This window comes from Pochonia chlamydosporia, chromosome 3 (assembly GCF_001653235.2).
Source record: "Pochonia chlamydosporia 170 chromosome 3, whole genome shotgun sequence".
Lineage (NCBI taxonomy): Eukaryota > Fungi > Ascomycota > Sordariomycetes > Hypocreales > Clavicipitaceae > Pochonia > Pochonia chlamydosporia.
In genome coordinates, this window is record NC_035792.1 from 642315 (window position 1) to 660219 (window position 17905).

At 48.4% G+C, this 17905-nt stretch overlaps 5 protein-coding genes across 5 annotated transcripts; 2 read left to right on the forward strand and 3 right to left on the reverse strand.

The window, feature by feature from the left end:
* Positions 1-518: 518 nt before the first annotated feature.
* On the reverse strand, positions 519-1853 carry VFPPC_04104 (para-nitrobenzyl esterase; the record flags this gene model as incomplete). The annotated part of the gene is made up of 1 exon (XM_018283511.1): positions 519-1853. The coding sequence occupies one exon, from the start codon at positions 1851-1853 to the stop codon at positions 519-521; it is 1335 nt and encodes a 444-aa protein (XP_018144604.1).
* Positions 1854-2996: 1143 nt separating this feature from the next.
* Positions 2997-4400, reverse strand: VFPPC_15726 (FAD binding domain-containing protein; the record flags this gene model as incomplete). Its single annotated transcript, XM_018293479.1, has 3 exons — positions 2997-3322; positions 3382-4107; positions 4157-4400. 3 exons carry the CDS (start codon positions 4398-4400, stop codon positions 2997-2999), a joined length of 1296 nt encoding a protein of 431 aa, XP_018144605.1.
* Positions 4401-4990: 590 nt separating this feature from the next.
* Positions 4991-5812, forward strand: VFPPC_04105 (Dioxygenase; the record flags this gene model as incomplete). Its single annotated transcript, XM_018283512.1, has 1 exon — positions 4991-5812. One exon carries the CDS (start codon positions 4991-4993, stop codon positions 5810-5812), a length of 822 nt encoding a protein of 273 aa, XP_018144606.1.
* A 1176-nt stretch (positions 5813-6988) lies between these two features.
* VFPPC_15727 (ribonuclease H-like protein) lies at positions 6989-11302 on the forward strand (the record flags this gene model as incomplete). Its single annotated transcript, XM_018293480.1, has 6 exons — positions 6989-7236; positions 7633-9085; positions 9138-9187; positions 9276-9830; positions 9985-10149; positions 10204-11302. 6 exons carry the CDS (start codon positions 6989-6991, stop codon positions 11300-11302), a joined length of 3570 nt encoding a protein of 1189 aa, XP_018144607.1.
* Positions 11303-12943: 1641 nt separating this feature from the next.
* On the reverse strand, positions 12944-15541 carry VFPPC_13573 (sulfatase domain-containing protein; the record flags this gene model as incomplete). The annotated part of the gene is made up of 1 exon (XM_018291348.1): positions 12944-15541. One exon carries the CDS (start codon positions 15539-15541, stop codon positions 12944-12946), a length of 2598 nt encoding a protein of 865 aa, XP_018144608.1.
* Between the last annotated feature and the right edge of the window lie 2364 nt (positions 15542-17905).

Below are 17905 nucleotides of genomic sequence, written 5' to 3' on the forward strand. Positions count from 1 at the left end.
TCAATGTCAACTAGATGGCTCAACGGTTAACATCAATAGTGGATGCCTTTACGTTCCCGCTTAGTGCATGCTTAACGTTGATGTTAGTGATCGTCGTTAGACCTGACATGCGCGATGGATGGTGTAGTGAGTTGAGCGTTGCGGTACAGAGACAGCTCGGCGCTCATTGTTGATGCCAAGTTCACAAGACAAGCTCTCCTAACAAGAAGATAAACTGTTGTATCTCCTGGCCTCATTATCTAATCTGTCCAGGCCGGATAACCCAAGTTCATAACCGCGGATGAGGGGGTGGCGGCGGGGATGGTCACTAGGTTGTTGGCTAAACTTTCCCCAGGAGTTGAACTACAGGGATCAGTGATAACAAAATTCCAGAGTGGTGTCAAAGTAGAGTCTTCTAGTTTCCGAAGGGTTCAATATGTGATTAGGTATTTCATTATTTCGAACCAAGGATCCCCAGCGTCGTCTTCCAAGCCGTTCGCCTTGCTCTCGTTCCACTCTCGCAAATGTTTGTTTACTATCTAAACACGAAGTCGGTCGCCATCTATGTTAAAATGTTCCCTGAATGGAGTTACCTCGCCACGTATAAAAGCAGCCCACAAGTCCTTGACCTGGTCCCCAACACGCTGAATCGTCTCTTGAGATCCCTCTCCTTTAAGCATGGGAGCGTCCTTCCAAGACTCCCATGATCCAAGAATAAAAGGGACATCGATACAGTGTACAGCACGCCGCCCACTACCACGAGGGTGCCATTGAAACACAAAAGTCGACGAAAGCCCCCCGTTTTGGATATACTTCTGGTGAAACTCCCGGGAGGGCCAGATGAACTCTTGCCCACCCGACCACCAAATCATGGCAGAGGCGAATAATGGCCCAAAGAGCGGCAACCGTGACCAGTAGGAATACGAAGATGCCATGGGCGCAAAGGCTGCGCCCTCGTCCTTCACCCAGCCGATCAATATGGGACATTTGGAGGCGGCTTGGCAGAGTTTTTCTTCTACTTCGCGCAACTCCGGGAGAGGATCTTGACCAAACCGTGGCCAGCAAGCAAACGGCACGTCCAAACGCTTCCCATCCATCATGACTTTGCCTTGAACCTCTAGCAAGTCTTCCATCGACGCCGAGTGGCCGCGGCCTGCTAACAATGAGCCCGCCGTCTGAGCTAGAATATCCGACTTTTCGTCCGGCACCGTTGGCCAGCCAAAGCATGCGCTATGCAGGATCGCACGCTGGAAAAGATTTCCCGCGAAGCCGCAGGACATCATGCAAAATATGCTGTATGCACCGACCGACTGGCCGATGATGGTGACTCGCTTCGGGTCGCCTCCAAGGTGAGATATGTTCCGTTGCACCCATTTCAAAGCCGTTATCTGGTCCAGGAGGCCCAGGTTCGGTGGACACAGATCTTGTATCGGGCAGAAGCCAAAGATGCCCAGTCGGTATGTGACGACGATGCTAACGATTCCCCTGTTGGCAAGGGCTCGTGGATTGTAGCAGTCGAGATCACCACCTCCGGAGAGATACGCGCCGCCATGGAGAAAGACCATTACCGGTAGCCGGGCCCCCGTTTCGATTGCATTGAATGGAGCGCATATTGAAAGATGAAGACAATCCTCGCTCATAGGATAGCCTTTGATGATATCCCCTGTGACGAAGTTCAGCCGCGATGGGAGCTGCGGGCACACTGAGGCTGGCTTGGTGCCATCAAGGGTCGCTTCCCATTTCTCAAGAAGTGCTGGTTTCTCAAATCGATTTCCAATCGCGTATTTGATACCTCTTGCGTGAAAGATGTTTCCCTCCCGAATTCCCTTGATGAATCCTCCGCCCAAATTCACCTCGTACTCTCCGTCGTCCATTGTCAGTAGATGGTTCTGAACAGCGGCAAATGGCTGCGGAAACGCAAGGAAGACCGGCGGTGGCGCTAGCTAGCGGATATATACCACCAGCATTAGCATTCAATGTCAATTTCCATTCGCCGATAAAAGTTGTGGGGAGTCTGGGGAAGCAGGATGTTATGGGTTCCGAAAATCCCGATGTGACACGAGTCGCCGAGTAAAGTTGACCAAACAAAGTCTTGCGAAATAAGGCCGAATCGGCCGAAGGGAGTTTGCCGACATTTTATTCAAAATTTCGAAAAGTTCCTGATCCCTTTCACCAGGAGAAAATATTGATAGTAGATAATGCCCCGTGCTTTATATGACTGATCAGATAGCAACATTATAGAATGGTCTAAGCACGCCACGTGGTGAGTCGAGCGAGGAGCCAGGGTATGAGGGACAATCATAACCCAATACAATTACACGAGATATCACAGACCACACGGAGAAGTCTAGTCAAATTTGTCCTGATATTTCAGCCAGTATTACAATGGTGAAACAATAGTACCGACAGGCTAGGATACGATAGGGGGAAGTTGAAGGGCATGAGCGACTGCTCTTGGCATGAGGAACATAGGATATCATATCATGCTTGTTGCCAACAGAGGCCCTTGCCTTGAAGACATTTCCGAGGTCTAGGCAATACATATACCAGAGTGCAGAAACAGGCTATGCTCTGCCTCGAAAGCTGGTCAGGGCGCGAATACTGTCGCAGATCAAACCGACATTATCAACAGTACAGTAATACATGATGAAATTGCGAATTTCATCCATTTCCCGACGCAACTACATCGCATACTATGCAACTAGACCAGTTACTGGTTTATTAACATGAGACGCGTCTAACATCGGCCGATAATGCCAAGGCTGATCCTAATTTCGGCTGTTGGGCAGCCAAGATGTAACCCAACCACTGTCTTGTTGCCATGTTCCAGAACAAACTTCCCCATTGGGAAGGATACTTAATGTGAACAGCACGTGGCCAACACGGGATAATAGGTCGTGGCCATGACTTGCAGCTTCGGCAAAGCAAGAGGCAAATCAAGAAGAAGACTTCATTCCAGAAAACAAAAACACCAAGGAATTTTAGTCGCAATTTCAGACGGACCACGAAAACATGGTCTATGCTGTCACACTAAGCCCGTGGTTGACCATACCGCTATCCACTTTCCGAGACTCCAAGACAAATGCAGGTCTGTCCTCTCTGACATTGGCATTGAACCCAGATACCTGAAAAATTGCGCTGCTAGCACTGAGGGTATCGATATCATGGCACTCCAAGCATGCGGAGCGACTCAAAAAGACTGCTTCGTACGTGCGAGTAACAACCTCATGTTGATAATCTTTCATGGCCTGCTCTAAAGGTTTGCCAATGTCCCTCCACTGAATAAGTTGGTATATCAGCCCGGCTGCATCGTAAATGCCATGATTGGCTGCTTCACCTCGATCTGTGCGTAATAAGAGTTAGCCGAGAGAAACTTTAGAATCAATGCAAACGAATCCTTACACATAGTCATTGTATGAGCGGCATCCCCGACCAAGGCGACTCGACCGCCAAGAGAGGGCCACGACTTGGACGGCCAATCCTCAAGCTTCAGATTTAGCATTTTAGAATCATCTGGAATTCCCAGAATAGCCTCCTTGAGCATTGGGAAGAATCCGCTGTCGGCCTGCACCGCAGCTTTCACCCGCGCTATCTGGTCTTCAGGTTTCGGCAGTGGACCGTTTCGTTCAATCAACCAGCTCATGTTAAACTGACCCTCGTAATACTCATCACCAGTTTCAACACTGCCATTAGATTCAGGGGTAGAAAGCATTGAAAAGAAGACATAGTATCCAGATCCCGGGTGCGTGCCCTGCCAAAGAACAGGATCGATGTCAATGAACGGTTGCATCTTTGCCTGCGGCAGACGCAACGTCATTCCGGTGAAAGCAACAGGGAGCTCATTAAGCTGTGTATTGCCCTCGCCAAGCAGTGTTCGTCTGGTGAGGCTGTTCTTGCCCTCCACTCCCAGAAGCATGGATCCTTCAACCCGCGAGCCATCGGCAAACTCCACCGTAACACCATCGTCGTGAATTTGAAACCCGGTACATCGCGATCCCCAGTTGACTTCTATATCTGTGCTGAGCAATTGGCGAAGTAGCTTTCGGTTCAGGCGCAAGTGAGGACCGGAAGGCACACTAATTCTCGTCTCACCAGTAGCCAAGTCCAGAAATTTAAAACTGGGATTTTCTGATTCCATGTTAGCTGGTTTTCTCGCCGTTTTCTTGAGTACACGTACCTATAATTGCTCCAGGATTCACCTGAATAGAGGGTATCTGTGCAAAAAGCTCAGGCGGCAAGCATGCCTCCAAGGCAGCGAAAGCCCAGTGCACAGTGATGCCCCATCCTGCTGGTCTTTCATCTAGGCTGTTGTCTCTGTCGTAGACTTTGAAATTGAAACCATGCTTCTTTAGGCCCTGCGCCAGTGTGAGGCCAATAAGGCCAGCGCCAAGGATGATAATGGGCTTGTCTTGGGACGGCATGTTTTGTTAGAGCTTGGATTTGGGGGAGGGATAGCGTAGAATACAGAGTATGTTGGTCTATTGAAACTGCCAACATTCTTATCTCATGTACTGAATCTCATGGCAGATAATTTAATACCGAGTCCCCTTGTGTTCTTTAGTTCATCGTGAGTCGGCAGCCATGAATGTGGCTTGGAAAGTCGGCGAAGTTGGGATTTAGTATATCGGCGACTTCAAGACCCACCACACGAAATAACAGAATGGGCAGTGATAGCTCTAATCGTCCGCGGAGTGTGATAAAGTGCTAATTATCGCCTGATACGCCAAGAATATCGGCTTTAGCAGCAGCAATAAAGTTCCGTTAAGATACTGGTCAGGTTCGTAAGTCGGCGAACCTGTCGATTTGCGACTTGCGTACACCAGTCCGTCCTCCACAGGTTTATTTGAGTCTTGTTGTCTTCCAATTAAGAACCAGTCAAGAGAAAAGACTGATCGCACCCTATTTCTGGTAAGACGTCTTTGTCTGCTCTGCTTCCCGTTCATCTCGCCTCTTTTCGTAATCAGCCCTGCCCAACCACCCCCAACAATAGTCTCCAGTTAGCCTCACAAACATGCTGCTTACAACCACGGTCAATGGCGTCGAAATCGCTTATGACCAGTCTGGCTTCAATGACGGCCCTCCGCTTGTTCTACTCACCGGATGGGCACACGACATCAACCTGTACGATCAACTTCTGCCCTTCCTGGCGTCAAAGCATCGTGTAATTCGCTTCTGCTATCGCTTACATGGCCCTACTCGGCAGCCATTTCACGAATTTGGCGTCGCAGAACTAGCAGATGACACTCTGGCTCTGCTTAAGACACTTGATATTGATGACTTCTACCTGATTTCTCACTCACACGGTGGCTGGATAGCGCTAGAGATCGTGGACAGAATTGGGCGTGAAAGAGTGCGAGCTCTGTTAATGCTGGATCAAATCATGACGCACCCGCCGCCAGAATTCGCTTCATCACTCCAGGCAATACAGTCCAAGGATACATGGATTACCGCCCGCAAGGAATTATTTGAAAACTGGCTATCTCACAGCACCAACAAAGTCGTACACGATCATCATCTTTACTCGCTTGGCAGTTTCGGCTTCGATATGTGGGCTCTCTCGTGTAAGGTCATTGAAGAGGCATACGCTACTTGGCGCAGTCCAATGGATCGAATGGAGCGTATCAAGAATCCTCCCCCAATCAGGCATATATTTTCGCATCCTTTGGACAACTCGGAGTATCGGCGCTTACATGAGGACTTTTCGAAGAAGCACAGCTGGTTCTCATACACAGACTTGAAGGGGGAATCACACTTTCCAAGTTTGGAGATTCCAGAGCAGGTCGCTCGGGAAGTTGAAGACTTAATAAAGTCAGCGTCGGCTCAAAGGGATTAGTGGCCATTGAGTTTATACGCAAGGATCAACTTTCTTGGCGCACAACGGGATCGCGACACTTGAAACTTGCGTCAGCGGCAACGACTGCCAGATGATCAGGACAAGGAAGAAGCTGAACTGTGTGATGAGGTACTAAGCTATCAATAGCTGGTAAGAACTAAAATAAGAAGTATATTGCGTATAAATTTTCATTGCTGTATTTAAAAGCGGTTTGCACTCTCAACATTTTTGGCTATTGTTGTTCACGGTTATAACCATCAACTCTCCGTTTGCAAACAAACATGGGAGGATTCGACTTAATATCGAAAGCGGATGCCAAATTTAGCTTGGCCGTGAGATAATCTGAGGGTAGCCTATTATTTTTGTTTCCAGTTTCAATCTATTTGGGGCTGTAAACTGTCAATCGTCCGATCTGGTGTCCGACACTCAGGAGTCATTGCCCAAGGACTTTCTCAACACGCAATAGTGAACGCATTATGAGTAATAGATCGATTTCAGCATAGAGGCAGGCCAAAGTACATGGAGTTACCCAAAAGATTTTCCTAGACTGGTCGTTGAACATAGACTTCATGGAGAGAAAACAGCTATCGCCCTCAATAATGTCTACAGTGGAGTAAATTGCCTCCATGCAACCATACTGAAGCACTCAAAGCCGCAAAACAACTAAAAAAACTCAATGATAACCATTAGAAACTAGAACATAACAGCGCATATACTTCCACAAGGAAAAGCAGCCTGAACATTGTGAAAGCCACATGGCTAACCTGTGGTTCGGATTACCGGATCGGGTGTAATAGTTCTGAATATCTACGAAACACAAAAACTTCTGCGCCAGTACTCGTCATGAACCACAACAACTCAGCAATAGTTAAAGACTGTTGGAATCCAATTGCTCCTCGGCTTCTAGTTCCCCTCAACAGCCTCCCCAGCCAAGATGATAACAACTCGTGGTTCATTGCGCCCATATCAATAGCGTGGACCAACTAACGCCACATTATACCTCCAAACTCCGGACGCCAATCCGATCCGAAGGCCCAAGTCGCCGATATGACTACCCCAACCAATTCTACTTCCAATAGCTGTATCACCAGACATGATAAGTAATTGATTGCGTCGCCAAACTTGAGAGAGGATGTTCTGACTCTCCCGAGATCTCAATTGATCTACTCTGTTACAATGGAAGAGAAAACCGCTCGTTCAAGTGAAACTGACTTGCCGGTAGTGCACGTCGAAAGCCCAGACAAGGGAGATGGCCCCTTTGAGGAGCCCCCTCGCAAGTCATGGTTCGGTACTATCGTGAACAAGCTCGTTTTGTCGGGTGTTGAGATGAGAAGCCTGGAACCTGTTCCGGTCGAACAGCGCACACATACAAAGTATTACAATATTTTGACACTATTCGGAGGATCATTCATGTCGCTTTTACCGTAGGTCAATGTGTTGCATCACGCTGCACCAAGATGCTAACTATTTGGCAACAGAATCAGCATTGGGACCAGGCTTGTCAGCAATATTAGCTTATCAATCAATATATTGATAACTATCAATATTTTCAAAATTATCAATATCAATGTTGTTCTTATCAATCAATACTTATCAATCAATATCATGTGACACCGCGAACTCGCGTTTTTCGCGTCTTTCCTGGCGCGTCTGAAGTTCTGCCTTTAGTCTCCTATCGTGTTCCTCAATCACCATAATTACTTCAAGCTTTTGCTATGGCTTCTGGAAATTTCTCCAATCGGTCTATAAGAAGCCCCTCTTCCTCCACGCCCTCCACTCCACAGACACTTAACTCCTAATGCATTCTCCTTCCTCAACAGCCGTCCTCCCAAACCTGACCGTGCTCGAGAAGACATCATCTTAAAACAAAGAAAAAGACGTGCTGAGGACGTCTGGGACCACTTTCGAAAGCCACAAGAGGACGAAGACAAGAGAGGAAAGGATGGACAGTCATTAATGTACTGCAAAATTTGCAATGGAAGGTGGTCTACTGCGATTACGACAAATGCACGTGGCCATCTTGCGAACAAGCATCAAATATACATTGAGGTTGCAGAGCCAAAGGGCAAGAAACCACGCCAATTAGCCCTCGATATCTCGTTTCAAAATGCTACACAGAAGCTAGCGGAAAGGGACAGTTTCGAGTTGAGAGAGAAGCTCCGCAACGCTATTGACAGGGACGCTTTTTATGAAGCACAGATCCAGCTCATTACTCGCCGCCGGATGGCCTTTAATTGTGTTGAATGGGCTGAATATCAAGCACTCCTCATGTCTATTAACCCAGAAGTCGAAAGCCTCCTTGTCGAATCACATTCAAGCATCCCAATCCATATTGAGCGCAGCTTCCGCAAGCATTATGGAACCGTCAAGAGCCGGCTCCAAAATGCTAGGTCTCAAATTCACTATAGTATCGATCTCTGGAAATCACCAAACCGCAAATCATTCCTCGGCATTTGCGCACAATTCGTTGATAATGAGTACGTTCTTCGAAAGGCGCTGTTGGCACTTCTACAGTGGCGCTTTTCACATAGTGGTGAGACAATGGCAGCCCACATTCTTGATGCGATCAAAGCTTATGAGATTGCCGAAAATACTGGATATATTGTTGGGGATAATGCTTCAAGTAATGACACTTGTGTTGCGGCCATTGGAAGAGAGCTTATCAAACTGGGAATTGAATTTGATGGGAAGAAGCGCCGTATTCGTTGTTGTGGTCACATCATCAATCTCTCTCTTGAAGCCTTTCTTTTTGCAAGCACTGTCGAAGCACTCGAAGCTGCTATCGAGGCTGCAAAGGAAGAGGCAGACCTCACCATTGTAGAGGCATTACAAGAACAACTTCGAGAAAAGCAAGGTAAGAAAGGCAAGAAGAAACGACTGGGTGATGAGGCTGGATGGCAGTCAATCAGTGCACTCAGTAATCTCCATACTATCGCCGTCTTCATTCGCTCCTCATCGATCCTTTCAGATGAATGGGAGACCTTAGCCGGCAAAACGTTAGGCATTGATAATGTCACCCGATGGAATTCATGGTTTAATCTCATTAAAACAGCGGTTGAGAAGCAAGCAAAGTTGATGATCTTCTGTCAAAACCATCATAAAGAACTTGGACCAGCAGTTCTCTCGCCTCAAGATTGGGAGACTCTTAAAATTACTCTGGAGTTCTTACAGCCCTTCTCTCAAGCGACGCTTATTCAAGAGTCAAAATGGTCATCTCTTGATCAGGCACTCTGGACGATGGATGTACTGTTTAAGCATTACGAGCAAGCGAAGGTACGCTGTAACAAGTATTAACTCATTAGTATGTTGCTAATAGATAATACAGGCCAAGTACGCCCATAACTCCCATATAGTCAACTCCATCAATATGGGCTGGTACGTACTTGACAAGTATTACAAATGTTCTGACGAAGCTCCCGCCTACACTACTGCTCTCCTCCTCCACCCTATGCGCCGAAAAAAGTATATTGACCTTCATTGGGATCCATCTTGGTGTGGGCCAGCCCTCAGAGCAGCGAGGGAGGTCTGGGCAAAGTACAAAGATCTGCCACTTCAAGACAAATGCAAACCGGGGGGCGAACGACAGCCATGAGCTCTCAGAGTTTGACAAGCTTGCGCAAGAGCTTGATGTTACTGAGGATGACGGTGAGGATGAATTTGAGAAGTTCGTTACATCGTCGCCACATAAGATTACCTGCTCCCCTTTACAATGGTGGTGTAAAGAAGAACAGAGATTGGAGTACCCTCGTCTCCACAAAATGGCTATTGACATTCTCTCTATCCCGCCAATGTCAGACGAGGCAGAACGTGTCTTTTCAGGTGTTAGACGTACAATCTCTTGGGATAGGGCAAGGCTAGGCGCTTGGATTGTGGAGATGACAGAGCTTTTAGGGAATTGGAATAAGAATGATCTTATTCGAGTTCTGCATGTACTAACTGGCGAAGATGATGAAGTTATTAGCCTTTCAGAGACTGGCGGCAATGAAATTGACATCGTCGGCGGTGACAACTCGTCACAGTAATGAATACCTGGACAGCTGCAACTGTATCGTGATGGAGGCGAAAATCACTGGCTAATTATCAATAATTATCAATATCAATATCAATATTGGGTAAATCTTCGTTATCAATATCAATGCTGCCCTTATCAATCAATATTGATTGCTGACAAGCCTGATTGGGACTACACCAACGCTTGTTTTTGGCCTATCGTTCCGCGATGCTGCCATTATGATTCCTACGATGCAGCTGATTCTGATATGTCCCACCCTCTACATCCTCACGCTTGCTCCTCAACTTGGCATGCGACAATCAGTGCAACTACGATACGCCTTTGGGTAAGTTCAGACACTGCAGATCATACGTACTGTATACTAACAAATACCTTGCAGGAGATATCCCATCGCTCTCGTCTCCGTCATAATCATCATAATGACAGGCATATTCGGCATCCTCGCTTCAGTCGGAGGAGCCGAATGTCTCTGGGCAGTCCGCCCAGGCACACTCCCCATCGAAGGTGCCGTAGGTATAATCTTCATCGGCGCCTTCATTATCGGCTTCATCGGCTACGGCTGCCTCCACTTCGTCTGCCAATATATCTGGATACCCAATATCATCGTCCTAATTGTTCTTGTCTGTTGCGCGGGACCGCACTTAAAGCATCAAGCTCCCGCAGCCGTCACCGGGGCAAGGCCCTTTCTTGCCACGATCTCAATCTGCGCATCAAACATGATCACTTGGGGAGTTCTTGTGGGGGATTACGCATGCTACATGCCTCCAAAGGCGCCCAGGCTTCGACTTGCACTTTACTGTCTTATGGGCTTGTATGTGCCGTTCTCGCTGCTCATGATCTTGGGAGCTGCCATTGGCGGTGCCATACCGGCTATTCCTTCCTGGACTGTTGCATATCAACAGGGGAGTTTTGGCGGCGTCCTCGGTGAGATTTTGACATCTCGAGTTGGTGGTTTCGGTCGGTTTTGTTTGGTCATTCTAGGGTTCTCAATTGTCACAACATCGGCTCGGGATATGTACAGCATCTCATTGTACCTGGCGTCAATTATTCCACGTCTTCATCGGGTACCGCGAGTGCTGGTCTTGATAGCAACGGCTGGAGCTATGACGGGCATTGGGATCGCTGCCTCCAGCTCGTTTCTCCCGTCGCTCAGCACGCTGGTCAGTATCGCTGGCTACATGACTGGTCCCATTGTCGGTTGTTTCCTCGTTGAGTATCTGGTGTTTCGAAAAGCATATCCCACTAGTATGAACCCGACTATTTGGAACAATCCCAAAGCTCTACCTACTGGAATACCTGCACTCATCTCAACATTGGTCCCGTGGGCGTTGATCGTTCCGTCAATGGATACGGTATGGTATTCAGGTCCTATTGCAAAGGTTGTAGGGGATTTGGCATGGGAGCTCGGAACTGCGAGTGCTGTGGTTCTCTATCTGCCGTTGAGAGCAATGGAAATTTCATTTCGGGGGCGCTTGTAACACTCTTTCTAGTCAAGCTCTGGACGATGGTGAATTGTGTTTGATAACTTTGGCTGCTGTTTTTATAGGGAAATAAAATACTAATAAGTAACTAGCAAGCATCCTCTGATATTCTTGAGCACTAAGCAATAAACTCGCCGTCCCCCCGTACTGAACTGAGGGAAAGGATGTTTACTCTGCTGCAATATATGCCAATAAAAACCAAGACTTACATGATTCTGCAATTTCCAGAAACAGTCCATTTGTTGGGGCTTTCTTGTGTTGGCAATTGGCACGCAGCTTTCAAAAAGATCATCTATCTGTGCAACACAGGAGCCGCCAAGCTGGCTACAGAGTAAACAACCGCAAATATAAACATATATGGTCCAATTCACGTGCTAGTTGTTCAGCAACCCGTGAAAATGACCAATAGTTTCATCCATCAAGTTAATAACGCCAACCAACAAAAAAACCAAGCCTCTTCACGGCCCAACATGAATTCATCTACAACTTTCTAGCCCACACGACACTGATAATTCACCAACCCCAATACTTCATCGACTTCCCCTGCAAGACATTCCTCCTCACAAGCATAGAATCATAATCCATCATCCTACCTAATTACATCCCAGAACCCAATTACAGCCCAGCAACCGGGTAACACAAACCAACAAACCAACCAGCAAAGCCACGCCAAGCAACACCACTGTCTTACACAGCCCGCCGACAACAAACCAACGTTGGTTCAGCCCTGTCACGTCTCACCTCCACGCAATGACGTTACACTCTGACCACGCACTGATCAAGTGTTGCCTATTTCTAGCGCGGGCCAACACGCGAAAATGCCATATGGATCGACACTTACTACACAGACACCTTTAGCCCGTAGTTGAAATACACTGTGCTCCACAGGTCACAGCTTCTGTTCCCTGGCAAGTTCCAGCATTCTGTCAAGTCCATGATGACGAGTTCTCCACAGAATATTGTAACGACTAACAAACCGGGCAGTGCATGTTGATCGTTCGACTGAGTATGAGTCTAACAGTACGACCCGGTAGGGGGAAACGGAGCGTGTTTCAATGTGAGCACGCCGTTGCATCTGCATGCGGTTTTGACTTTGATTGTCAACGTTGGTGTCCCAATCGGGTGGTATGCCTCACAATCTAAGACATGACCTGACCAAAGCTTATATCCGCATAATAGAGTTTCCACGTTTACTATTCCGGGCACAACCACACGACAATGAATTGCAATGAGAAATGATCGCTGAATGTAAGAGATGTGAATCTCTTACTCTGTATGAATTGACCCCGACTCCTCCATATTCGCTATGGTACAGTAAAATTGTATGAAACCCCGGTTTCCGCCAATACCTGTAATTCCCTGAACAAATAAACAAATGTCTTACAGCAAAACACACAAGTAAAAGCTGTGCCTGATTTAAACAAGGCCAAAAATCTTTGCAAAAACACACAAAAAAAAAAAGAGGGGGAGAAAGCCAATTAACCAGTAGATGCAGTGTAATAGGTAGCCAAGAATCAATTGCAACCCTCTCCGATGCTTATGACCCTCCTGCCAACGTAAGAAAATATTAATGTAGTGAGTAGCTAGGATATGAGAAATGGACTTTTGCAGCCATTTCCGAGCTGTGCTTTGATATAATCACGGGGTATAACGCCATCGCTTTGCATTTTCATCAACCCACCACCTCGTCATGAATGCGGCTTCTTCAGCCCACTTAGCCGCATCTGCTCCGTACTTCTTCTCTACGCTGTGTAGGAAAGTAACAAAGTCAAATGATAGAACACCATTCTTCTCATAAGGGTCCTTTTCGAGATTCGTGAATCGCCACTCAATATCCTTAATCACTGGAACAACCAGGCGCCACTTGGGATCTCGTGCACTTCGGGTCGCAATCTGCGCACGGCCAGTGTTCATAACGGTGAACTGCCAGTCAGCCTGGCCAGTGTGCTTGGACGAAGTTTGAAGCGGTCGAATAAGAGACTGGCCCTCATAATTGCGAACCAAATCCTGGGCTGCTTGTCGCTCAGAGTGGGACAACGAACCAGTCTCGATGAGCAAGTCCAAAATTGTGGGTAGGATAGCGATCGAGTTCACAGGAGTGTTGATGTCGATAGGAGGAAGATTCGGGTGCGACATGACCAGAGGGACGTGGAAGTTACCGACATTGGGCTGATAGTAAGGTGTGACAGCTCCTGTTTCGGGAACAGACAGGCCGTGGTCGCCTACCATGACGACCAAAGTGTTGTTTGTTGAGCCCTCTTCCTCAATAATCTGCAAAATCTTTCCAAGCCAGCGGTCGACGAATCCAATCGTGTTCACATAGTGGGAAAGATCCTCGAGTTTTCCCTCGGGAGCAAGGGGAACATACTTTTCTTCGTCGGGCATCTTGAACGGGTGGTGAGCAGTGCTGGTTAGGTGTGACAGAAACAGTCGCTCGTTCTTTTCGTTTGCGGTCTTGAAGGCATCCCGAATGTATTGCTCGACAGCTGACTCGGCCATGCCATAATAATTGATTTCTGGCATGGTGTTCTTTCCGAACTTGGCGTCCTCGCTCTGCAGGTACTCCTTGTGGACAAGTTCCTCCGTCTTGTAACCCAGCTTGGGCATCAAAAGATCTTGCTTATCATAGGTATTCGTAACCGACATCATGAAGGTGTTGCTCCACTTGTATTTGGTATATTCGTCCGTATTTTTCGCGGAGTCGTTTGAATGGTCCAGGGCGTTGAAGGCGTTGAAGATGTGCGGCAGACATGGTTGGTAAATATGGTTGGCATACTCGACGTTGAAGTCGGCAACCAGAGGCGTGATTCCGCACATGGTTCCTGGAAGACTCTTGAGAGTATAGGTACCAGTGGTGTGGTCGTTGTTTACGTTCAGGCCACCACGTCGTGTAGTAGCATTATGCTCAAATCCGTCATTATAGTCACCAGTCAAAAAGTTGGCGTTCTGTGTCAGAGTGGCAAGTCGCTCTTGCACCTCATCAGGTAGTGTGCCGTTTTCCCAGGTGTCAGCAAGCTTTTTCCAAATCTGTCCGTCCTTTTTGATGGGGAAAACATCCTTGCGAGTACTCTCAAGCTTAATTAGTACGACGTGCCGGATGTCGACGCCACCAAGCTTGCCTCGGAGAGGGGCCAGCAAGTCATCTTCCAGGTTGGATATCTTGAGAGGGTCGTGAGCGGAGTTGTAGTGGTCCTTGCCCGACTCGTACCAATCCTCAAATCCGGGAAGGGGGGTTTCCATCTTTGGAAGCCATTTCCAGCGGATAGGTTCGGCCAAGGCAGTCTCATTATCCCAGCCCCAGCCAATACTATGGCCATAGAACGGGAGAAGACTAGCGAGAGTGGGTGAGGAGTGGGCAAAATCGATGAATGGGAGCAAAATTGGAGTCCAGGACATGAAGATGAGCGAGCTTTCGATGGGCCGAACAATCGACAAAACTACTTGTGTAATCAAGAGAATGCCAATGACTGTGTAAAACAGCCACATGAGTTTATTCTCGCGGAGCGTTGCCGGAGCAGAGTTCTTGCGTTTTCCTTCACCGCTGATGTCCTCTTCGCCGTCCGATCCATCTTCAAGATCTGCTTCCTTTTGTGGAATATAGTCGTATTTCACCGTCGCAGTCGGGCTTCGGCTGCAATAGGGTATCTTGCTGAACAAGAATGTGAAAGGCAACTTGACGATGTCGAGAGCCATGCCGGCAAAGACGAAGCTGAAGTCCTGGAGAACCCAACCAATCACAAGTATAGCCATAAACGCAATCGAGCAGGACACGAGCCCAGTCAGAAGCACAGACCAGGACGATGAGTCGCCCGCCAGACCAATGTTTCGCCAGTGAAGCTCAGATCCAGCGACAACAAAGAAGGAAATATTGATCGCCGCCAGGGCATGCTGGAAAAAGGTGATGACACACGCTAGGCTGGTGGCCAAAAAACGCAGACAGCTTACAGCCGCAAACAATGGCAGCTCAGCATCCAGTAACAATCGGAGCATCAGCAATAAAGCTGTGTCTTGTGCGAAAAAAGACAGTCCCCATCGAACCATTTCTGTTGGCGGGAGCGCCGTAATATGGGCATATATGTGAATCCATTTGGCGCTCAGTATTGACACGGCAGCAATAGAGAAAACCAGCCGTCTATTGGCGAATCGAGAGGCAAAAGCCAAAAACAGGCGTCTATTGGGGAAGACGCATCGTCGGGAGGCCAGGGAGCCGACAGCGCGGCGAGTTGAGTCAATCATAACGGCGCGAATCCACGGTTGGAAAGGTATCTCATGCTCGAAAGTAGGAAAATTCGGAATATGCTTAGGTGTCAAGCGTGTGTGTTTGGCGATTCGAGGCCAGTCTGTTGCACACCAGTGCCGCTGTTGAAGCGGTCTTGCTTCGTTCGCTCGCTCGCTTGCTTGCTCTGTTGGAGCCTGTAACTTGCTGCTAGACAAAATAAGGAGTGGAGAACAAAGAGTGAGGATTTGCAGAGCAAGTCAACAGGACAACAAGAGACGTCGAGATTACAAGCAAGCCGTTGAGAGGGACAATGGGAAGGGAAGAAAGAAAAGGAAAATCGTGGACAAGGTGAAGATGTGCAAAGATGAGCACCAAGAGGGCGTGGGGAAGAAGAAAAGGGCAGAATGAAGGCCAGGATGACAAAAGTCAAAGGAGGGCACAAGACTCGAGAAGGAGGCGACGATGGACCAGGGCAAGTGGAGTAGAGTCAAAGGCAAGGTCCCAAGTTGCAAAGGAGGAGTCTGGTCTGGTCAACTGGTCCGGTTCGGTCAAGATTGCCAATGGAATATCGAGGGGAGTGCGAAAAGGGCATGGGAGGGTGAGACTACCAAGCAGGCCAAACTTCAGCCCAGAAAAAGAAGCTTCCACTTCCATGAAAGACCGGACCAACAGACATTGACTGGACCAAAAATCCGCAAATGCTTGTCCTTCCAGCGTCCAAACGATCCCAGCCTTACTCGTTTATGAATGAGTGAATCCACCCCAGTTTGCCCCGGTTCCCGCTACTCCACCAAGCCGTGCGAACTGCCTTTGTTCTTGGCGGAGGAAGATACAGCGAGAGAATGGTCAGGTCGGGTTGGCCGAACCCTCTCACCTCACAGCGCGACCTCAGACGCTTCAATATTCGTCAATCCGTCTGGTTAATCCTTCGGCTGCCTTGCCCTTAATGTCCCAATATCGCACCAGACAGCTCGCATCCACGGCCAGCACATGGAGCAGGAACAAAATGCTGTTTCGCGTCCCTTGCTCTGGTGTCAACCTGTGTGGGTGAAGGGAATGCAAGATCCAGACTACGGCCAAAACCAGAAATTGAACACACGATCCGTGCCCCCAAGAGGTTAACTGGAGAGGAAGCGGCCAGGCCAACCAGACTAATGTCTGCTGTAGTCATGATGACAACATGGAGGAGCGGGAGCGGCAGGCATGCGAAGTAACAGACCACAGGCACATCATATCTCATCCAACAGACAGTTGAGATCAACCGGGCGCATTGACGATTCCGTCCTGCAATGAAAAAAGTTGGGGGTACATGTACGTCCCAAGAATCCACCGTAGAGGATTCCATGGGTTCGCACAGTGTCGCGTGAGCACTTGCTGGTAGTGAAAGGACTGCTGGAGCTAACAATTTCTCTACCACACACCACCGGATATCTTCCGAAGCTCTGACAGCCTGGAGAACCATGAAGCTAGAAGAATAAAGCAGCACCAGTGAGTGGCGATCATGAATCTAATTGGCAATGTCCGGAGTGCTTTTGCTCCCTCCCGTAAATTGCAACCAACAGGCGGGTCAATTAAGGTCAACTGGTTCAATTGCATCTTGGCCTGCCTGCACTGCCAACCCGCTGCTCCTATCCCAGAATGAAAGGGGGGAGTGGAGACAGCTTTAGAAGATGTGGATGGCGGGAACAGGGGTTTGACATGCCTTCAATGTTCTTTGTCATTGAGTCTGGTCTAGTGCAAATTGCGCCTGGATGAGAAACATTGGGGAGCGCATTGGTGAGCCGCAACGAGACTGGAGGCCAGAATAGAACGGCCAAGTTGGAGAAAGCGCTCTTCACATTTCGCCAAATGGACACGCTACCCTACCCGCCCTTGAAGAAGCGCGCAGGAATGAAGACATCGACATCACGCTGGTCCATGCTCGCGTTGCAGAAATCGGCACAAGAATCACAGACATGACACGGAATAAGAGAGCAAACATGCCCTGGTGGCCATGGATATCTCTTGAGGAGAACAGAGGCCTGTCTGGTGTGGTTGACTCCGCTCAACAGTGAGCAAAACCCAAGGCTTCCGCCTCCTCCTGCTGCTCCCCCACAGTCTCCCGCACCGTGTCATGTTGAGGCGCCATGGATAACGTGCTGAGATCTCTCAGTCACCGTGGCCCAAGATGACATGACGGGCGGCGGCTGACGGGTGTGCAGGATTTGAGTTGATCTAATTGTGGCGAAAGCGTCAAGTCCGGAATGGTGCCTGCTGTCAATGTTGAAACCATGGCGGCGCCAATGTTACCACTTGCATCACAGCACCAAGTTGGGCATGATTTCGCCGTCACAATTGGCGCAGTGGCTTTTGAAGAGTAGCACTGCAAGATGCCAAAATGC